The sequence below is a fragment of the Pteronotus mesoamericanus genome, unplaced genomic scaffold, assembly GCF_021234165.1.
Source record: "Pteronotus mesoamericanus isolate MK-2021 breed Mesoamerican mustached bat unplaced genomic scaffold, CSHL_Meso_final scaffold_54, whole genome shotgun sequence".
Classification (NCBI taxonomy): Eukaryota; Metazoa; Chordata; class Mammalia; order Chiroptera; family Mormoopidae; genus Pteronotus; species Pteronotus mesoamericanus.
The window spans coordinates 56,184,921-56,207,089 of NW_026555321.1; the positions used below are offsets into that span (position 1 = coordinate 56,184,921).

General features: G+C 38.8%; 1 protein-coding gene across 1 annotated transcript in view; it reads right to left on the bottom strand.

The window, feature by feature from the left end:
- Nucleotides 1–1,974: 1,974 nt before the first annotated feature.
- The window catches only part of EIF4E3 (eukaryotic translation initiation factor 4E family member 3), a 37,095-nt gene continuing 16,900 nt past the window's right edge, over nt 1,975–22,169 (bottom strand). The window contains exons 3-7 of the mRNA XM_054595842.1: nt 15,210–15,304; nt 13,379–13,439; nt 10,720–10,786; nt 7,245–7,400; nt 1,975–3,134 (exon numbers count right to left, since the gene is read on the bottom strand). Coding sequence (XP_054451817.1) covers nt 3,088–3,134; nt 7,245–7,400; nt 10,720–10,786; nt 13,379–13,439; nt 15,210–15,304 — 426 coding nt within the window. The 3' untranslated portion in view covers nt 1,975–3,087. The remainder of the gene's footprint in view (nt 3,135–7,244; nt 7,401–10,719; nt 10,787–13,378; nt 13,440–15,209; nt 15,305–22,169) is intronic.

A 22,169-nucleotide genomic window follows, 5' to 3' on the forward strand; every position in this document is an offset into this window, starting at 1 on the left:
TTATATATCTAGTCTTATCAGTGGCCAGATTGGATCAGATACTGAGTCTTTGACAGGGTGACTTGTTGGGGGTTTAGGGTGACAGACTTTGTGTGTCCTTGGTTTAGGGAATCATAGACTGGAGGTAGCCTGCAGACATCAGTGTCCAGCTCTGTCACTTGTTAGCCCAATGTCCTTTCACAAAGGACAGGTTTAGTGAAGGTTCTGTGGGTAGCTAGTGGACCCAATTTTATTCCAAGCTTCTTTCAACTATAAAGTCTTACTTATGCCTACTTACATGATGCAGATGAGCTAATATAAAGAAGAAAGTTGTGAAGGTTAAAGTCAAGTTAAACTCCTTTAAAGTTTTTCTTTTTCCATCAGTTGTACCATAAATTTAACAGCCACATTATATTACATATCTATGTTCACTGTAAACTCTCCCCTCATTTCAGAAATGTAGAAAAGTGGCAGGCATTTTAGGAAATGCAATCTTACTGAGAGAGTTGGCACTTTGAGAGTACTTCCAAAAGAAAATTCAAATATAGACAAGTTACTTTCAATGAATATTATTTGACCTTATTTAACAGGTGTACTTCCTTAATGTAAACAGTTAAGCCTCCAAACTCTGACAACCTAGGGAATAATGGGAGGTGAAACACATACTGATTTCAGAGTCCCTGGCTCTGCATCCCAGCCCCTGAGGCATTGCAAAGACAAGAAAGTGAGCTCTTTGGCTTCTGTATCTGTGTGGAGAGTTTAGGCTGTACCTCCAAGGGTTTGGCCGGAAAACCCCTCCACCCCCAGATTCTACTGAAAGATCTCACTCTTCCTAGTACCAGTAGAGATGGGTGTGCCACCCTAACATGACAGTCACATGCCCCACAAAATAGTCCTTGTATCTCAGAAGAGTATTAGATTATTTAATCCAACAAGGTAATGAAAGGTTATCAAACTGATTAAATTAGCTTAGCTCATACAACATTTCTATGAACTAAGTATTCAGTTAAAACAATTTCAAAAGCAAAATCTGACAAAATTCTCTCGTGAAGTAATTTAGATCCTAGGTTCTTAAATTGGACAAATTAAATCCTTCTCACGGTTGGTGTTTTCCACAGGGTCAGAAATAGTGGCACAAGTCCTCTGGGATAAAAATCTACTTTGTATGTTAAGCCATGCTTCATGATCATAAACATAAATTAAAAAACATTAATAATGTGAGCCTAACATTCCTATTTATTTTATTTCACTTCAAAAGCTACATACATGCAAAAGTTGAACATGTCATCACAATGCTTTTAAATAAAGTTCAAAAATAAAAATACTTCAAAATCCATTTACTTATGGAAGTATATATGACAAGTATAATGAAGATAAATTATATGATTTTTCTAATCTATCAGAAAAATATTATAAATAAGAATTTTAATTCATGGGCAGAATAATTTTTAAATCTTTGATGGATAATAAAAACAAATTGGATATTAGTACAATGTTTAAAGAAATAAGTTCCAGGCTTTTGAAAAATGGGTCTGATATCCTTATACCTCATTTTAAAGTTACGGAAGAAACTCAAGTTTAGAAACAAAGCATTTTTGTAAAAAACTATGATCATTGTTGTTATGGTTGATGTAGTTAGTAAAGCAAGTGAAGGGCACAACTTTTATAAATAGATATTTTGAAAGACCTTTCAAATGTTTGAAGAATTTTATTTACAAACACAGGTTGGAGGCCTCAAGTACCTCCATGTCTCTCTGCTGGTCAATACTGCTAGAGGAATTAAAAATTCTGGGTTCGGTGTAGTTCTGAGCATTCGGCCCTTCTGTAAAATGTATAAGCATGCACGAGGAACCCTGACTCCAAAAACACCATCAGGAGGTGGCGTCTTCAAAGGACCCCACCTCTTCCAGGTGGAAGCAGCAGGAAGCACAGCAGGGTCAGCAAGCAAGTCTCAGTGTTCCAGAGGGTGGCCAGTTCCTTATACTAAAACCAGTATTTCTTCGGTAACACAATACAATTTTTATTAACAATTCCAAAAATTAACATGAACAGAATGTACTCTGAGTTCTGGTGAATGTTCACATTCATCTTGGAAATGAGATTTAACTTCCTGCCCCTAAATGAAAAAGGCAGGGGAAGGCTGCCCATTTTGGAGGACTACTGATTATTGGACATGACATACAATGTGAGCAGGAAAGGGGGTTGTTTAACAAAATCTGTCAAATTGATGTGGAAAGCCCTAAGTAGGTAAACACACCCAAATTTTGGAAGAAGCTTAATTCAAATAATTAAAGTATTCCCTCCTCTTTAAATCAGAAGTATAACATTTCTTATCTGGAAAAATCCCTTGTTACCATCCTAAACCTTCCTTTGAAAAGGCCAAATTGAAATTCTGGTTAGAAATACATTCACAGAATCCAAACCTAGAGTTTGATTTGTATCCTGATACTCAACTGTGATTATGGTTTTCATGTTAGGCAACCCAACTATTATTTTTCTTTTATAACTAAAATATAAGTTTTAAAAAGGAAAAACAAAAGATGTGTGTGCTGTCAGTGTAAAATGTGATTAAATGTGGTTTTTATTTTCCCTAGGACACTAAAAGCAATGCCCAGTGCATAGTACACAGGAGTGTGTCATGACAAATAATCAAGACAGGTTTCACTAGCTGGTATTCCTGCAAGTGTGGCATGGTTTTCAGAAGCCGTCCTGTCACAATTATGCATATTCTCATTAACTAGGTGTAGTACAGCTACTTAAAAGAAAATTGACTTCTCATGCCTCAATGAGAGTGTACAAAACAATAATTACACAAAGTAAGTAATTGAAGAGGGGAAAAATTAGAGTAAAAAGAACACAGAATTTAGAAAGCCAAAAAAAAAAAAAAAAAGGAAAAAGAGAAGGGAAGCAATGTGACTGTAGAAACCCACACAGTCTCCCCACCACCCCACCTGCCACTTTGAGTCCTAATTGCCCAATCTGCAAGGACAGAAACCCGCGCTAAATTGACCAGCATTGGACTTCGGCAAGTCTTCTCTTCACTCTCCCTCCTGTTAAGACCGTTTCCAAAACCAATCAGCAAAGGACAAAGAATTCTTTAGAGTGCAATTAGTGTTTTCCACGTCCACCTTCAAAAGCATGATGCTCTTCATGGGCTAAAGAACAGAAAAAAAAAAAAAAGAAAAAAAGGAAAGAAAACTTTAAGCAAAGGATGGGGCAACCCTTCTCTAAGGCATCTCATTCAGTTTCCCCAAATGTTGGCAAGAACTCAAATACCTTTTTGTGCCACTAACTGTTAGCTAAGGCGTGCATTTCCTGAGAAACGTGATAATGAAAATTAAAACAAGGAATAAACAAGCAATGGGCATACTGCCTATTCCTTCTGCTGTGCCGGAGAGGATGAGTAATCCGACAAGCTGATGAAGAGAATGCGTTAAGCTCTGAACAAACTCTGTGGGGAAAATGCACCCCATGGAATGCATGCGTAGGGAGGGACCTCATGTTACCCAAGACAGGGCCATTCACAAGCCTATTTTTAAAAATAAAATAGAACAAAACTAAAACAAAACAAAGAACAACACAAAGGTGGTAACAATTAGGTCTCCTCATCTCTGAACCCCCTCTGTGGGAAATGAAGTTTCATAAAATTGGTGGGTCTTTTATTTTTCCCAAGCATGTTTTTTTTCCTCTCTCATCTCTACTGTCTGGTTTGCAAAATTACTAGTTACAATTTAAAAACTCTAGGATAAAAAATTATCAAATATATTTTTCAAAGACTTAAAATTTTAAAAAAGTGGAAGTGGGAAATGGGAGACCTATGAAATACATAGTATTTTCTCCAAGGCAAAGTGACAAGACTGAAGATCTATTTTCTGGATCTGGCTAACCATCACCATGAACAAGGGCAGATTCTCCTCTCTGAAGTGGGAAAGCCTCTGTGGCTTGGGTCTGATAAAACCAAGGGCAACTCAAGATCCCCTGTACTTTGTCCCCCACCCCCTACCCCATCAGCAAAGATGTTCTAGGAAGGCAGACGTGGTCTGGCCCATTTCACCTCTGAAATCCCTCCTGATTCTCTGATTTTAATATGGACTAAATTGTTCAGGCTAGTTGGTGGCGGGGGGGCATCTTCCCTTCAGAATCATCTTGGATGCTCGCCCCACCTTCTCTTCACTTGGATAAGACATTGGGAGAAGAACTTCTAAGCACTCCTGAGAGTATACTGTAATCCAAATTGATTTAATTGAACATTTTTCACAAGGGGAACTTTATAAATATTTCACTTTTTATGCTTTTTAAAAATGTTTTTTAAGGGAAGATTTTTCAGGGCAGACACCAAAGAAAACATGGTCTGCTCTGCAATAAGATAGACAGTGCTTCTGGTCACATGGGATGGCCATGACCTCACAGAAACGCTCCCCTCCAAATGGTAAAAATAAAGAGATAAGGAACTAGCTAAAGCCTGCATTACTTGTAAGTGTGAGGGACACTTAAGTGCTACGGCTGCATGGGTCATGGATATAGCAGAAGAGAGCATTCAGGATCGGGAGAGTCTGGGAAGCAGAGGGAACTTTGTTCCCAAGTGAGCCTTGGCAGAGAGGGATTATAGAAGTACTCTAATCCAGGACTCAGTAAACTTATTCTGGAAAGGGGCAGAGAATAAATATTGCAGGCTCTGTGGGCCAGAGGGTCTCTTATGCCCATTACTAACTGTGCCACTGTTCAAAGATGAAGCAGCCCTAGATATGTACACAAATGGGCATTGCTAGGTACCCATACACCTTATACACATATGGAAAACTGTTCTTAGCTGCAGCTCACACAGAACAGGAGAAGAAGGGGCAGATTTGGCTTGCAATTCATAGTTTGCCAACCTCTGCTCTAAACAGTTTTCACCTCAGAAAAGACATTTGTTATTCAGCTGCTCTGAAAAACCTAACAGAATTTGGGAAGAATGGTTTCTGTACATGGGGAGTTCCTTGGACAAATAACCAATCTTTATCCAAATCATATATAACTTATCAACAGCCCAGTCATCATCCACCCTGCTGGAAAACCTGCTGTGTCACCTGCCTCTGCACTCTGTGAATGAATACTTAGACCAAGTCCTAGGAACAAGACAGAGTGAAAGCATGCAATTGGCCGTTTCTAACTTACCTCACTGTACAACTGTTCTTAATCTTGCTGTGAATAAGATTTTTGCCCAAACCCTAGTTTTCCAAATCAGTTCCACAGCATGTTTATGTAACCCTACTGAGTAAAGGACTGCCTGCTTTATATAAAATAAAGAGAATTGCTTCTTTCCCTCCCCCATTCAAATTTTCATTTGATTCATCTTTGAGTTTTTAAATGTAATTTATACCATTAAAATATGGATTTCTACTGAGACCTGTAGCCAGTTCTGCATTACCCATAAACTTCACTATGAAATCTGTCTTCAGGGTGTCTACTCAGCTTCATTCAACTGGCAAAGCTGCAACTTCCTCCCTTTGTTTGGCTCCTCCCAAACCCCCTGTCCATCACAAAAGCTGAGCAGGGGCTCATCTTTGTTTAGTCTTGCCTGATGACAGCGGCTGTCCTAAAAATCAGCCTAACCACTCTAATCGCCTAATCGGCATAATCGTCTAATGAAACACTCATATTATGTTGAACCTACTGCTAACCAATATGTTACCTGGAAATGGAATCATATGATTTTGAAGTAGAAGGGACCTTGGAGATCATTTAAGACCAACCTCCTCACTACATAGATGAGCAAGTAGAAGGATGAGAAGTTGTGACTTACTCAAGGTCACACTGTTGATGTCGGACAAAAATCCAGAGTGCCTGACTTAATAATTCCATACTTTTTCTCCCCTCTTTTGAGTGAACTGTGAAGCGGGTTCAAAGATGGTAAAGAATGTTTTAGCCCTGTTCACAAATGACAACGAAACATTTCCTTCCAGAGAGTTTCGGCTGTGATTAGTCTTGTGGAATAGAAGGAAGAAATTAATATCTGGGTTGAAAATTCATTAATGTTCCCTAAGGAATGAAAATTGTATCTACAAATGTGCAATTTCCACACTGACAGCCAATAAGCAACTTCTTTATTTCCTTTATTTAAATTGCCATCTTTGTTTCTTTTATTTAAATAGCCATCTAAAATTTAGAACCTTAGGCACCTCCTGAATATCTGCAGCACCAGCTTACTCTCACTGTTGAAATTTTAATCACTTGGCCTGATTGTGTGATTTCTTAGAGGGAGGCCTTAGTTGTAATATTCTTCATTGTGCTAAGACTATCATGAAATAAAATTTGATTCCCTCCCCTCCATTGAGCAAGGGGCTCAGAAAAGTGAAACAGTAAATGAAGTATGTATTTCAGCAATTCTAAGATGTGCTCCCCTCACTGGCTCCCCTGAAGTCAAAGTGTCATAGTTTAACTGGGAGCCTTTTATTTTTATTTTTCATTAATACTAAAATGATACTTATCATCAAGGGCATCTTAGATTCAATGAAATACAAGAGTTAACAAAAAATTGGGTTATTGATTCTTAGCCAAGTTTGGGAAACAGGAAATTTGTCATATATGTGTAGGGCTGCCAAAGCTTCTATTTCATTGTTGAAAGCGTAACCTCAAGTTTGATCTACCAAACACTGGCTTAATAACACTAACCTGTTTTCATTATGACAAAAATGACTTTTTCGAAAGAGCACACAAAAGCAATGAACATGAATCATGATGGAAACAATGGGTCCACACACCTATTCATACTTTTAACAGTCCACCACTGTGCATGAATTCTCCCTCAGTTCTGTGTCACAGTCATCAGTAATGAGAAAGCATTAGCATGTCAGTAGAATATTCAATCACTGCTGTGCTCAGAAGAGTTCCTTCACAAATACAGATGCTATATATGCATATAATAAAATCCTGTTTGTGAAGACATGATTGAATATCTACGTGCCAGCTCATATAGTAACATTTTTGTTACTGTTGCTTCAAATACAAGGTAATTTTTTTCTGAGAATGACAAATTTAAGATCAGGCTCAAATTTCTGAAATGATAAGTACAACATGTGCATATGTACTTAGTTAGGCAACAATTAAATCTCATTCTCATTTCTGAGACTAAACTTTTTTTTAAACACTTAAATGTACTTTGTTGAAATATTTTCTGGATTACAGAATTTCAAGTGATTCTGCCTTCACCTCATTTGCAACACAGTTTCTATTTTTAAAAGTATGATAGAATTGAAAGTAATAACGGGAAATAGAGCACTTACGTTTATAAAATACTGCTTTAAATGATATGTGGGGCAGGAGTTCATAGATCTTTTCTAAAACAGTCGCTTCGCCCACTGAAGAGGCATTTACATTCCAGACTTGGACTACGTCGTCTCGGTCCCGAACGCTGACGCTGACTCCTATTACTTCGTCATCTAAGGGAAAGGCAGGAAAAAAGAAATGAGTGATAATTTCAAATCTGCCTGCATTATATTTTAAGCACTTATTATTTCATCTGTAAGTTATAATTAAGATGATAAAAAGAAGGTGGCACAAGATAACCCATAATAAATACTTGTTTCTAAAGAATAGTTGGACAAAAAGCAAGTTATTGGGTGAGAGCTGTAGCAATCATATCACATTTAACCAGGGACTTAGATAAACAAAATGTTCTAGTCAAACAAATTTTCTGGATAAATAATTTACCCTTTTAAACATGTTACCAAAGCTTTTTGACTATTTCTTACTCTGTTTTGATGAGACTTTTTCTAAAATGAGTTGCATAACTCTGCCCTCTGAAAGCCAAGTGAACTCAAATGAACTTTTCCTCGATGCCTGACTGCCCTTGTTAAGAACAACAAGTATTTCTCCTTACTTCCTGCCAAGCGTTCAGATATCTTAGGGTGATCAGTACTAACTGCCCCGACACTAACTAGACCTCGACTGTGTATTCTGAGCTACTCTTTTTGCTTTTGGAGGTTTGCTTGTCTCCTTTCCTATTGATGCCTCTTGCTCTCCAGAGCTTCTATCTAGCCATCCCTGTTCCATATTTGGGCTTCTTAACTATGGGCTAGAGAATCAATGACCATTTGTTAGCACTGTGTATAAAGAAAGAGTAAATATCTTCTGAGTGTGGCTCTGCTATCATGGCACTGCAGTGGGTGGGCATTAAAGCATTTACCCACATTAATTAACAGAGGTCTTTAAAAAAAAAAAAAACAAAGCTAAATTCTGCATTTGGGGCTACCTTATAAATATTTGAGAATGGTGTCCAGATCAGTAAAGTTTTGTTGTACTCTCCTTGCAGCCACTTTGTGTATGTTAATTTGCAGCAAAATGATAGGAGTAAAGACTTTTGACTCCTGGTTTGCATATTTATGACAAATCAATGAAATAGGGTCAGCTCCCTGAACCTGCATACCCAGCAACAAGAAGTAAAATGAAAAAGGTAAGCACCAAAATTAGAAAATGTTGCTTTAAAAAATATGCTTTGCATAAATTTCTGTAAATCGGTAACTCTAAATAATTTACGTCATCAGTTCTTCCAATTGTCTTCTGCAAGTTAAAACATTCTGTTATTTAAATACAATTGAAATAAGCACATGTCCAATTTACTAAAGAAATTCATCTTCAGTAAAATAATTATTTTCTTTCCTCCTTCCTTCTCTTCCTCATTCCCTCTCTTCCTTCTTTCCTTTTTAAATGAATTTGGTTCAGCTAAACTTGTATGATTTGGCACTAAATGGTTCCATTTATACAAAAGTTTGAAAACAGGGAAAATCAGCCCTATGATGTTTGAAGTAGACTGGCAGCCATATTTGGGGGGCAGGAGAATGAAGAGGGATTCTGGGGGCCAATAATGTTCTGCTCATTGATATGGAGGCTTGTGACAGGGATCTGTTTACTTTGTGACTATTTATCAATCTATATACATGATAGCTTGTGTACTTTTTTGTATATATGTCACATTTAAACAACTTCCAAAAAATTAAATAGTACCTGACCATGACCATTCAACAGGAATTTATTCCATCAAAACATTTGTTTTATTTACACCTATAAAATATACTTGCTAGAGCTCAGTTATGTTAAATTTTATGTGAACATAAAGTTTTCAAGTAAAGAGGGAAGCTCTACAGTTTACCACTTTCAAGAATGGTCATGAAGTTACTACATCAGTCTTTCAGGAAAATATCAGCATTTTCCAGTCTTTCGACTTGGCCTATTCCTACACTTTTGGTCAGAGGGTGCTGAATATGCCAAACTGTCAAATTTCAGTTTGGCTTGGCTTTTGGTAACTAGGCATAGTCTACTAGTAGAGTGCTTTCAGAACATGCGTGGTAAAAAGGCTGCAACTCTTATGCAAGGACAGATCCATCAGCAAACATGTAATAGTCATAAGCAGAGTCAACAGAAAAACCCTGATTATTTTAGGGTATTGGCAGCGTAAGATGTCAGAGCCATGATGAGCTACTGTGTAAAGATGGGGGATGAGCTGACTTGCTTCAGGTGGCAGAGCCAGGTTTATGGAAGGCTAATGGTGAATAGTTAATGGTGCTCTACTTTTCTGAGTCAACCACAGAACAAGAGGTCTTCTTTACTTAATTCTGGCAATTCATTATTACTTAGATAATTTCCCCTGGTTCTGGAAATGGGAATAATTCATACAGAAAAATTCCTCTCCCAGGGATTTTGGTATTTGCATATAATTATACCTAGGATTCACTTTGGCTGCAGATTGTGAAGTTGCTAACCACTCCCTATTAAAATAGGAGGAATCTGTATTTTTTAAAGGCAATTTCACCTTAAGTAGGTTTTGTCTTATGTAAATAAAAAAGTGGTGTAAGAAGAAAGTAAAAGAAAAGAATGAGCAAAACTGTTAGTGAGATGGATTTGAAACTTGCCATAGCACTGGGTAGGCGTACAGGGGTTCCAAAAATCACAACCAGCCAAGACATCTGAGGGCAAATTACTCAATACCAACTTGTTAAAATAAATAAATAAATGAATAACTGAAAGCTGAACAGGAAAGATGTGATTCTAAATGTTACCTCAGAAGCATCCACCCAGGAAGGACTGCCCAAGAAAAACAAAACTTTAAACGAGCAATTCAATTCCCATCTTTGAGTGGTTTCATGATAAAAGCAAAGCAAAATAAAAATGTACTCACAGAGCTCTCAGAAATTCACTCAGTATTTGAAAATGGTCTCCAAATACAATGAAGACCTTATATTTTAGCCTCTATTGTGGGGTCACAGCTAATAACAGTAAGTACATCCTGTCTATCCTTTATTACTCCCTTTGAGCAAGGGACCAAGAGAGGGACAGGATAAAGGGGAAAGGAACTGAGAGGGATAGAAGGAATTGTGCCTACCTAACAAACTTCACTAGATAACAAAGGCACTTTCCCCTCTAGAAGAACTGAAATAGGAAACCAACCAAGAGTTGTGTTGAGAGTCCAACTGATACCATATTTTCTTTTCTTTTGTCTTATTTATTTTGGACAGATGGTCATAGACACTATTAAGATGAGTTATGAGGGAACATACATATGCATATACACAGACGTATATATACATATAGTATACACATATAACACTAAATGCCACAATCACATGAATAAATCAAAGTAACTTCACAGTTACAAAATAAACAACTTCAAAACATGTAAAAAGTCAAACACACACAAACTTCTGTAAGTGACAAGCACAAGCCAAGCACACCCAAGCGGGCCCATGAGCCATGGCTCTTTACCTGCTGCAGCACAGTCTGTGAACTGTTCCCCGATAGTCGCTAACAACAACTCTTTCCAAACTGTGGACTGGTGTGAAAAAGAATAAAAACAAAAAACAAAACCAAAAAAACACAACATATATATATATATATTTTTTGTTTGTTTGTTTGTTTTTTAGACAATTATATCCAGGAGCTAGACAAGTCCCATTTTCCACAACTTCATGTACACTTTCCATGCCGATGTATACAGCCCACGGACATCTCCTAATTACAGGGGTAAACACAACAGTAGTGTGTGTGTACTGTTTGACAAATAACTTTACACAGATAGATACAGTGATCCAGAGTCACAAACTTTGTGTCCAAAAACGTTGGTGTCCTAAGTCACAAAGCTAATTTCTAGTGAAATCCCCAATAAAATTCAAATAATTGTGGAAAAATGCACTCAAATGATGTAATTTTCTGATTTCTTTACCTCTCTCTGATTCAAAATATATTAACCAGTTATAGTTGAATGCTATTAGTAAAATCCTCATCTTTAAAACCCCTTTCTCTGTTTTTCTTGCAGTTTATAAGGTACTTAAAAGGTTACACAAGTAAAGAGCACTTAAGGAAATTTCTGGTTGACTGAATAATACTAGAGACTTGCAAATTTCTATTCACTTAAGACAGACTGTTTATGTTAAGTGATAGAACTATACGAGTGTATGTATGCATTTTCCCAGGAGAATCAGTACATGGTCTTGTCTACCTCCAGTGAGAAAAAATGGAGTCTTTCTATTTAAGATCTACCAATGCCATGCAACAAACAGGTTATTGAAGGCCTAGAAGTTTTTCCAGTTATTCATCTTGAATAGTTCTTAGTCCCATTTATCTTCCTTGCCTTGGTCCACAGGCTCTGAACTCTCCCAGAATTGGGTTTGATTCCTGACAGGCTGCTTTGCTTAGTACCTATGAGTTGGGCAGGCTATCAACCTCTCTGCACAGGGTTCCACATATGGACAGGGAATAATAAGAGTGCCTGACCTCCCAGGGATGTCGAGACCATGACAGTAGTCAAAAAATGTGTTGGAAGGACTTAGCACTGTGGCTGCAGCCAAAGGACTCAACCACTCTATAAATAGCTGTATGTCTGCTACATGCCAGGGGCTCCATACATATTAACCATAACAATAGTGTTTATTATTACATTCTAATGAGCTGAAAGCAGCCTTGCTGAACTTTTAACCCAGATGACAGCAGTTAACCATTGTGACCTCTTACTCTTGAGGATCATTTTCTTTTCTCTTTCCTAGACTCTCCCATCTGGTCTACAAGTCGCCCATCTAGAAATCATCCTTTTCTTTCCTATCTGTCCCAACTATCAGTCTCTTACACTGTTAGTGATGAAGTTGAGGGGAAGGAAGGACGTTAGGGAAAGGAAGGTTTCCCGTCCTGTTTTGGATTCAGACAAGGCTGGTCTACCAGACTCCTACTCGTTGACAGCTGTGTGCACCAAACTGCTCAGGAGGGTAACGCTTGCGTAGACCTGAAGCGTTATTATTTGTGAATGTGGCCAGTTGGGCTAACAAGGAAAGCACAAACGTGCCTGTCAGCCTCTTTTCACTGAAAATTGGCATCCTGATTGTTTCAACTAGTATTCAGTCTAGGGTCAGAAAATAACATGAAAAAGAAAATTGTTTTTACTGAAATTTTAAAAAACTTACATTCTCTCCTCTTACACTATCTGCTTTCTCTCCTTTTTAAGGGGGACAGAGTGGATTCATAGGCCTTAATAACCAATTGGTCACTGGCTCCCCTGACATTTTCTACTATGTATGCCAAACAACAGGCCAGTCTTAGAGCTATACATCTTGACTACGAGTTTGCATCTTTAACAAATAAATCTTGCTGTATCTTTGGGTGTGTGCTTATAGGAAAATGACCCCTTGCTCAACTGTAGGGGTCTCTGGAGACAGTTCAATCCTTTGAGCTTATCCACATGAAAGAAACCATGAAAAGGTGAGAACGGGTAGCATTTGCCCTTTCATCTATTTTCAAAGAAGTCTTTTGCTTTCCCAGGGCTTAAGAGCAGATATGAACATTCAGTTTCAGTCAGCATGATAAATTTGAGCCCACCTACCCCTGGAAAATTGAGGTTTCTGAGGCTTGGCCATAGCAAAGCAGCATCCCACCAAGCTATTCCTTTATCCAGGTTCCCATCAGCCTCACGTGGAACTCCTGAGAATGGTGAGATCCAGGCCTCCCTAGCACCCTCACTCTCAATGCTATGGTCATTCTCTGAACCACTTTGCCGCCAGTGGAGGAGGGACATGCCTTTGGTTAGGAAGGAGCCTGCTTCTTGCTTTGTAAAACCAACATCCACATGTTAGGTACTGCTTGATGAGGAAATGATCACCATAACGATAATAAGCTTTCTGTAAAAGTTATAGGCATTTAGCTCTTCACACTCTATGACACAGTAAAACTAATACACAACTTCTACAGAGAAGCACAGTAACATAATTTCAAGGTGACAGTGTAAGACAGAAAATCACCAAAGTCAGAAAAGAATTTCTCACCCCCAGTCCTGTTCTGAGATGACCAGGCAGGCTGTCTTAAAAGCACAAAATGTCACCATTTGTAATCAACAACCCCAAGCTCAGTCAGTTTCTGAAAAGGATCAGAACAAACCTACCGTGCTGTCCTTGGGAACTTTCATCTTCCATACGCCACCCTTTGCATTACTTTCCTCTTCCCTGGATCAAAGACCAAGGTCCGAAGTTATACTCAAGGATTAAGTGGTTGTATATACATTTACTTTAACAACAGGTGACATCAAAAACAAACAAAAAAACCCCTGGCTGGTGTGGTTCAGTGGACTGAGGGCCAGACTGCAAACTATGGGGGTGCTGGTTCAATTCCTGGTCAGGGCACATGCCTGGGTTGCAGGCCAGGTCCCCAGTTGGGGGTGTGCAAGGTGACTCACCGATGTTTCTCTCCCTCACTTTCTCCCTCCCTTCTCCTCTCTCTGAAAATAAATAAATCTTAAAAAAAAAAAAAAATAAACACAAACCAGCTTTCTTAAAAAAAAAACCTCTCCCCCAGTACTTTTATTGGAAATAGAAGCAAGTTAAGTGACAAGTGCAGGGAAGATGATGCAACATGAGGTGCTTATCTCCAAGGAGGTGGTAATGAGAGGTTCCCTAGATTACCTGGGAATGGACAAATTAACACCAGTGCTTCGCCTATGTATAGGCCCCTTACATTTCAATATCAGGAAAATGGCATTGCCTTGTCTGACTCATATCAACCTTGTCTCTTAGGTCTATTAGGAGACTCAACACCTTCGGTGGGAATTTGTTGTGCTTCCCTGTTTAGTGTCTACTTCCTCGTCTGGTAAAAGCATCCTGATTTCCCTTTAAGGAACCACTTGTCCCTTATTCTTATGTCAGATCCATTCAGATAGGGGTAATTGCATACCCTAGCTTCTAAGATGGGCTTGTGACCCAGGTTTGCCCATGAGATACTATCTCTTGCTAGTGTTTGTTATCAGTCAAGGATAGAAAGGTGACCCAAGTGAGCCAATGAGAACCAGCCCTGGTATTTTCCTGGGGCTGGTGAATGCTGACATGGATAACCTTGTGGGGTGCAAGATTGGAGGTACTGTGAGCCATTTTTCCCTCTCAAATGGGAGCTGAAAGTTAAATCAATGCAGAGGAAAGCAAAGCAAATCTGATGGACAGCATCATGTTTCTAGCTAATATTTGAGTACTCACATCTGTCAGGAATCAGCCCTACCACTGGACTTCTCAGTTATAGAAGCCAAAAAACATTTTTTTTTGCTCAGATTAAGTTCCTGTCATTTGCTACCAAAGGAGCTGAGATACATTCCCATTTTATGAGACCATAACTTCGAATAGTTGAGGGATATAAGGATTTGTTACTAACGGGGACTCCAGCCCAGGCAAATTGACTTTATGCCCACAGTCCTCATCACTGCACTGAGCCATTAAATAAAGAAGGATGCTCCCTCGCCCAGACCCTAGGCCATGGTCAGTACCATACACTTTTTGTGGTCCATGTGAGATATCTATCTTTAGTGACATGATCTTGTTCAACCATACAACAGGCATGGATCCTCCATCTGTCTCCCTCAGATCCCTACCAGCCTATAAGCTTTTCCACTCAACTGCTCAGGTAGTTATAGAACTAATGAAAGAAGCCCAAACGATGCAACCCTCACACAAAGGGCTGCATCGTACTTTCAGGGCACTAGTAAGACCCCATTTGTGGGAGATTGAATTGGGCCCTTGGGAGAGAAGCACCAAGAAAACTTCTCTCCATCCTGAGCCCAAGGTGAACAGGGTGGAGGGCAAGGGTTTATTTCATATTTAAGTAAAGCTAAAATTACTTCCAGTAACACCTGGAGAAAAGTGCTTTGGCATTCCAGTTCAACATGAAGTATTTAATGAGGGTTACAATCATTTCCCTCCCACCCTAACCTCCAGTTAACATTAGATACTTACCAAAGTGGTCGCCTCTCTCCTCTCATTAAATGATAACTACATCTCAAAGGCAGGCTAGTCACAGGAGGAATATTATTGTACACACTCCAGAATATCTTTAAAAGAAAAACACTTTGTTTAATATACCCAGTATTGATTTTTACTATGCCACTAGATTATAATTTTAATGAACTAGAGAAAAAAATCAGAATCTCATTAAGTCCTACCTATTCAAAATAGGTTTTCCTAAGTGTTCTTTATAATTTTCTGCTAGAAAATGTAACATTAACATTTAAAAATGTTCCTTGTAGCCCTGACAGAGTAGCTCAGTAGGTTAGAATGTCCACTCCATACACTAAGGTTGTAGGTTTGTTCCATCCCCAGTGATGGTACATACAAGAATCAACCAATGAATGCATGAATAAGTGGAAGAAATTGATGTTTTTCTCTCTCTCCCTTCCTCTCTCTCTCTAAAAATCAATTTAAATTTTTTTAAAGAATTTTAAAAATAGTAAAATATATAATAAAAAAATAAATAATGTTCCTTGTTGAAGTCAAGCCAAGTTCCATAGTTCGCAATCCTGTGATTAATAAGCAAACATTCCTATGCCATGTATTGCCACATAAACTGGAGAAGGATCTTATTAATGATTTTTCTGACAGATAGATTGTATCTAAGAAAGCCTGTAGTGCTTCACCATATTTCCTGTAACTGAGAGTTCTTTCTGAGCCTAGAAGGAGTCTACACCCCTTTGGACTAAGCGATGGGGTGTGAAGTAAGAGGCAAGGAAGAGTCACCGGAGGTGCTCTGTCCTCCTTTGTTCCCCTCACAGGAACACTCAGCAGTGACTCAAGATACAGAGCAATATGGACTGCATGTCTGTGTTCTCCTCAAACTCATACAGTAACTTCATATAGGAGGCAAAACCTTGGGAGGTAATTAGGACACATGGATGGAGCTCCATGATGGCCTTCGTATCCCTATAAGAAGAAGAAGAGAGCTAGGCACCTCTCTCTCCACCATGTGAAGACACAATGTGGAAATGGCTCTGTCTGTAAATCAGGAAAAGGGCTCTCGCCAGAACTCAACCATGCTGGCACTTTGACTATACTCAGACTTATAGCTTCTAGAACTGTGAGAAATCAATTTTTGTTGTTTAAGCCACATGGCACGTGGTATTCGGTTACAGCAGCCAGAACTAATGAAGACACAGAGTGGCTAGCAGGCAGAAGCATTGTATAAAAATAATAGATAAATAGTAACAACAGTAATAATAGTAATAATAATAGTAATAGTGCCAAGCTTTGGTCTATTAAGGTTTACATGTTTATGTAATTTGTCCTAATGATAACCTCACTAGGAGGCACTATTATTATGCCTGTTTTATGGTTAACAAAAGTGAGGCACAGAGATTAACCTGCCTAAGCATCACTGTTTGGTATGACCATTAGGATTTATCTGAGAATTGTGTTTATGAAGAACAAAACCTTCCCCAGATTCTTCAGAATGGGATATAGAATCACTCAGCTATGAATTCCATGAGTAGAACTACACCACGAATGAGGAATATCCATCCATGTAGTGAGGTAAGTAGAGAGTGATTGTCTGTGACTCCTAGTGGGTCTGAAGGGAGCAGCACAAGCAATAGAACAAACAGAACAACTTGCCCCAGAGCGTCATGAATAGAGTAGCATTGTTGGAATGAGAGTTATCTATGTAGAATGAAAATCCTTATCAGTTGTTCGAGTCTGTCTTGTGCAAAAGTTAAAGCTGAATTAATTGCAAGGGCAGCAACAATACATGGTATGAAAACTGAAGGTAAAAAACTACCTGCCAGTAGATTTATTAATTAGGGATGCCTTGAATCCTTTATCTACAGCATCACTAATGTGGGGAATAGCTGAAAATGGATTTGTAGAAACAGTAGGTCCTCAAACAGTATCCATCTTTACGGAAGGGGACCAGCATTTACCACCCTCAAAATATGACTTTTGGGACACTGATTATTTTATGCTGGTTTTTTTTTAAGGAACAAAAGACTCAGAAAGAACCACTGACTCTTCCCCTTTCCTGCTTAAAAAAATTCAAATAGAAAAGACCGCTTCAAAAAGGCAGCCTTAGCATATTCAACTTAGTATACATGAATTAAGTATGGGAAACATGGAGGATAGAGCACATCTGTTTGTTAAACTCCCCTCTATTTCCCATTGTTTCTGGGACACCTAGCATGAATATGGTTACCACAGTTGTTCCTTCTCATCTTCCAGTAAATTGTCTGCTTTCCCTTTGAAGCCCCAGAGCTCTGGCTCCCTCTCCTTAGTCCAGAATGGCATATACAAGGTCTGCCCACAAAAAGTCCAGCCATTGTTAATATAATGAGATGGTTTGCATAACATCAATGTAACCTGGCAGCCAAGGTGAGTGGACTGGAAGGCACCTATGTGAACAATGGCCGCTTCACTGTACTAGTCAGTGGGGGTGGTAGACACCATTGAGTGAGCATGTGTACTGTGTGGCCGTCATCTTCAAAATGACTGAGTACAGCAACAAATCTGCATAAAATTTTGCATTAAGGCTTGAACATTCCTTCACAGAAACTACTGGTATGATTCAGAAATTTGCAGCTATGGGCAACCAGTGATTGGCAGCTTCATCATGACAACGTGCTTGCTTATGCATCATTTCTCACACAGGGATTTTTGGTGAAATATTAAATCACCTAGGTGACTCAGTCCCCTAACAGCCCAGATTTGGCACCCTGTGACTTCTGGCCTTTCCCATAAGTAAAATCACCTTTGAAAGGGAAGAGCTTTCAGACTATTGATGAGATCAGGAAAATATGACAGGGCAGCTGATGGTGATTGGGAGAACTGTGTGAGGTCCCTAGGTGCCTACTTTGAAGGGGACATTTTCCTACATACAATGTTTCTCGTATATTGTATCTTCTTCAATAAATGTCTCTACTTTTCATATTACATGGCTGGGTAACTTCTGGACAGCCCTTGTAATCCTCATCTGCCTAATGCATCTTCAAGTCTCTTTTCCTGGTCTTTTGGAACCCCTGTATGTGAATATATAATAAATTACATCATTTTTCTCCCATTAATCTATCTCATGTCAATTTATTAGTCTTGCCTGAAGTAAGAAAGGCAGAAAAAAAATATTTTCCCACCCTTGTAATGTCTGTCCTTTAAATGGCTTGCTCTTAATGTAAAGAATGAGATTACTCCAATATTTCAGTTTCTGTCTGTGGTGCATATGTGGATAGGACTAGAATTTGATGCCAGGCATTTTGATTCTAAAACCTGTGTTCTTAACCACTAGGCTACTTCTTTGATGATATTACTGTAGGTTTTTGGCACCTCTCTCTTCCACCTTGGAAGCCATGGACCAAGTCATGAAATCACAGAATGAAGGAATGTTTAAAGTTATTTTCCCACCAGCAGACACCCTTACCAGCATCCAGCATGGTGGTGCCTTAGTTTCAACCTGGGATCCTCACTACAGTGCGGCAATGACCTGTGTAGAGTTTATAGACAAGACTATGCTAAACCAGAAATTTCTGCCTTATGTAAGACAAAAATGACTTTGGTGCAGGCAAACTTTTAGGTCCCTGAAAGGCATCCCACACCAGAGGACTTGCCCCACCCTCTGACAAAATTCTTGAATCCTGACTTTTTACCTATTGTTGTAAGCACCTTGGGGGAAAAAATAACAAAAACAAAAACAAAAAAACTTCCCCTGCTCTGAAGCTAAGAAAACACCCTAAGGATTGTGCTAAGGTTTATAGTTTTACAAGCTTCTCTTGAAAACAGAAACACATTTATTTTGTTAGTCTTGGCAAATTTGACAGGAGATACAACAGACTTAACTCTGACTTAATGTACTTATTAAAGCACACGGTTGCACATTTGTGCATGAAAATGAAAAGTAGTATCTCATGACATCATTGAAAAAAGCTCAATTTAAAAAGTATGTGGCATTACACTGGTCTATTTTCTTGCTGTAAATCTTATACAACTTGTTAGGTTTGTGTGATGATGGAATAGTTCAAGGAAGGAACCCAGCATTACATTGCTCCTCAGACCATCTTCCTCCCTGTGCAAGTGGAAGGGCTGTTTCATTGGAAGCTTGATAATTCATGATTGTTTTCCCTGCAACACTTTTTCATTATTGCTGAAACACCTAAATTTTACTAGAGATAGAGAACCTTTCATATAGATTTCAAAAGAAATTAATTCTATTTGGGCTTGCAAACAACAGATTGTAGTAAAGCTAAAACTATGCAAAATGCTTATTAATGATGGTCAAATGCTTTTTCAAAAGCCTAATAATAACCCAAGGACAAGGAATAGTATAAGAGTTGGGTGTCATTCATTCAGTCAACATTTGTGAACACCGTGAGGAGTCTTTGAGGAACAGAGCTGAGTGCATGAGGGAGCATCCTTTGCACACAGAGTATGCTCCTTGGTGGGTAAGTTCTTAAGCATCATTCTGGTGCCTCTTCTGTTTAAGAACTGAGGTCAGACAGCCATCCAATAGAGTCTTAAATCCAATGGAGTCTGTCTGGATATAAGGCCAACGTTCCCAGGATGACCTTCATGGGCCACACGGCCCTTGAAACCCAAGTTTCCCTCTCTGTGTAACAGGACAATACAACAATTTCATTAGATAATTCAATTATTAGATAGGAAGTGAAAGTGTGTGGTAAGCCTAAAGTAAGGAAGCAAGGTGTGGTTCGTTTCCTTAGACAGTGATGACCACTTGATAAATCCCCCGTTTATTAGTTCTAATTGGAGCAACTATGTCCCACCAGACAGTCTTTTGCCAAAGAGATGATCATTCATCACCAGAGAAACTGGTAAACTTCCTCTTCAAATTTTTGGAAGGAACAGCAAGAGAATATCCTTGAGAAAAAAAGATGTCATGTGTTGAAAGACATTAAGATGTAAAACAAGCAAAAATACCCACCAAATATAACTAAAAAACAAAACAAAACAAATCCCATAAAACCCAAGCTTTCTTTTGGGGGCTGTAGCATGTGAGGCAGGAGAGCATTTTGATATACTAAACAAATATTTTCTTTCACTGGGTATTTCTGGTTGCCTGGGGCTTGCTCCCACCAAGTGAACCAATGATATTTATGGGAAGAGCAGACTAAGGAGGCTCCTGAAGAGCTTAATGGATGTTTTTAACTCACAGCAGACACAACAGGCTGAAAACAAAGTGCTTCTGATTTGCAAGAGCTGTTTACTGGAGACAAAAATGCGTTTTGCTTTGAATTCCCAAAGGGCTTGACTTAAAGTGAGAGCCCAAATTTTGAGGACTAATGGTCAAGAAGATACGATGAAGGATGTCAGGGCGATTTCCAACCATACAGGGAGTCAATAGAGAAAAACAAGTTCTAGCTGGGGAGCTAAGTGGGCTTTGAACTTTGAGTGACTAAGACAGAGTCCCAGCTCCTGAAAAGTTGGAGGAAACAGCAGAGCAGTGTGTAGCCTGCTACCTGGGTAAAGCCCATAGGTATAGATGGTTCTTTATTGATGCTAATATTTTTAAGTATAAAGGGGCTTCATATAAAACCCAAAGAACTGGGTGAACTCAGATTCCATTTAACAAAGGGTGATACACTGTGAATAAGTGACTAAACAAAAATAATTGGAGTTCGGGCTCCTAGAAGGTGACCAGGAAATATATGGTCAATAAGGGCTGTTTAGTGAGGTTTGTTATGTAGACTCAAGTGATGAGAAAGGAGGGGGCGGGTCCTTTACACAGCGGAATTTAGGCCCTGCTTTTAGGCAGAAACAACTGTGTCTACTGTTTCTCAATTGCCTTCAGCTCAGAATAATCCTTGTAACTGGCATATTCTGATCTCTTTCAGAAGATACCAAGTTTTACCTTTGAAGCAACTAAATTACTTTTACATTGCAAGATTTGGTCTCTCCACTCTGCTGTGCCCCGCCCCGTGCTTGACAGGACCTGAATGAGACACGGGTGATTCCACTTCTATTTCTGCACAACTAGGTCATGACTAAAAATGTTGATCCCGTACATGTAATGAATAATTAAATGATAATAAAGAATCCTATTATTATTAGCCTGTGATAGCCAGAAATAATGAACCAGATCTTGCCTCAAGTCCATCTCTCTCTCTTTTTGGTATAGAGTTTATCTTGCTTTATGCCCACCACCCCATTCATTGAGATGGTTACATTCAGATTATTCTATTGCAGGACACCACACACCCTGAGCTGCCATTCTGTGTCCAGGGAGATGAGTAGTTTAACTCAATCTTCCCATCATTCTCCGTTATCAATACTGACTTATAAAACCTCTCCTTCTGAAAGGGGCAGCCTCACTTCCCAGGGGTTTGGAAAGCCATCTGCTGTCCTAACTTAATGACCTGTGACACTACTACCCCATACTTCTGATAAAGGATGATGTCTTGATGTAATAGTCACAGAAGGAACATTTTCTTAATTTTCATAGATTTTATATATTTTTAAGAACATCTTCTGTTTATAATAAGTGATGTTTATGATTCCATTTACAGAAGAAATATGAAGTGTCTTTTATTTAAATATAAGTAAAAAATCAGTGAGCTTATGGGAAATATCGGGTAGAATACAGTACAAATGAGATACAATGTAGCAGAACTTGAAGTGACAACACCAACAACGGAGGAGGGGCTGATGATACACAGGGGTGAGTTTTCAGAGTGCAATTTTTGATCTGTGGTAGCAAGGCTGGAAGACACTGGGAGTGAGGGAGCCCTCTCTTGTAAATCACATTGGCAGGTAGGTCTTTATTCTCTCACAGGTAAAATCAGCCTTGTTCAGAAGCTTTGTTTTACTCTGTAGAGCATCAATTTAGGACATAAAAACGCAGGAGAAATGTAGAACATTTGGAAATGTTTACAAGAGAGTAAAAGAAATAAGCATCTTAAAAACAAATCTACATGAAAAAATGGAACTTTCCAA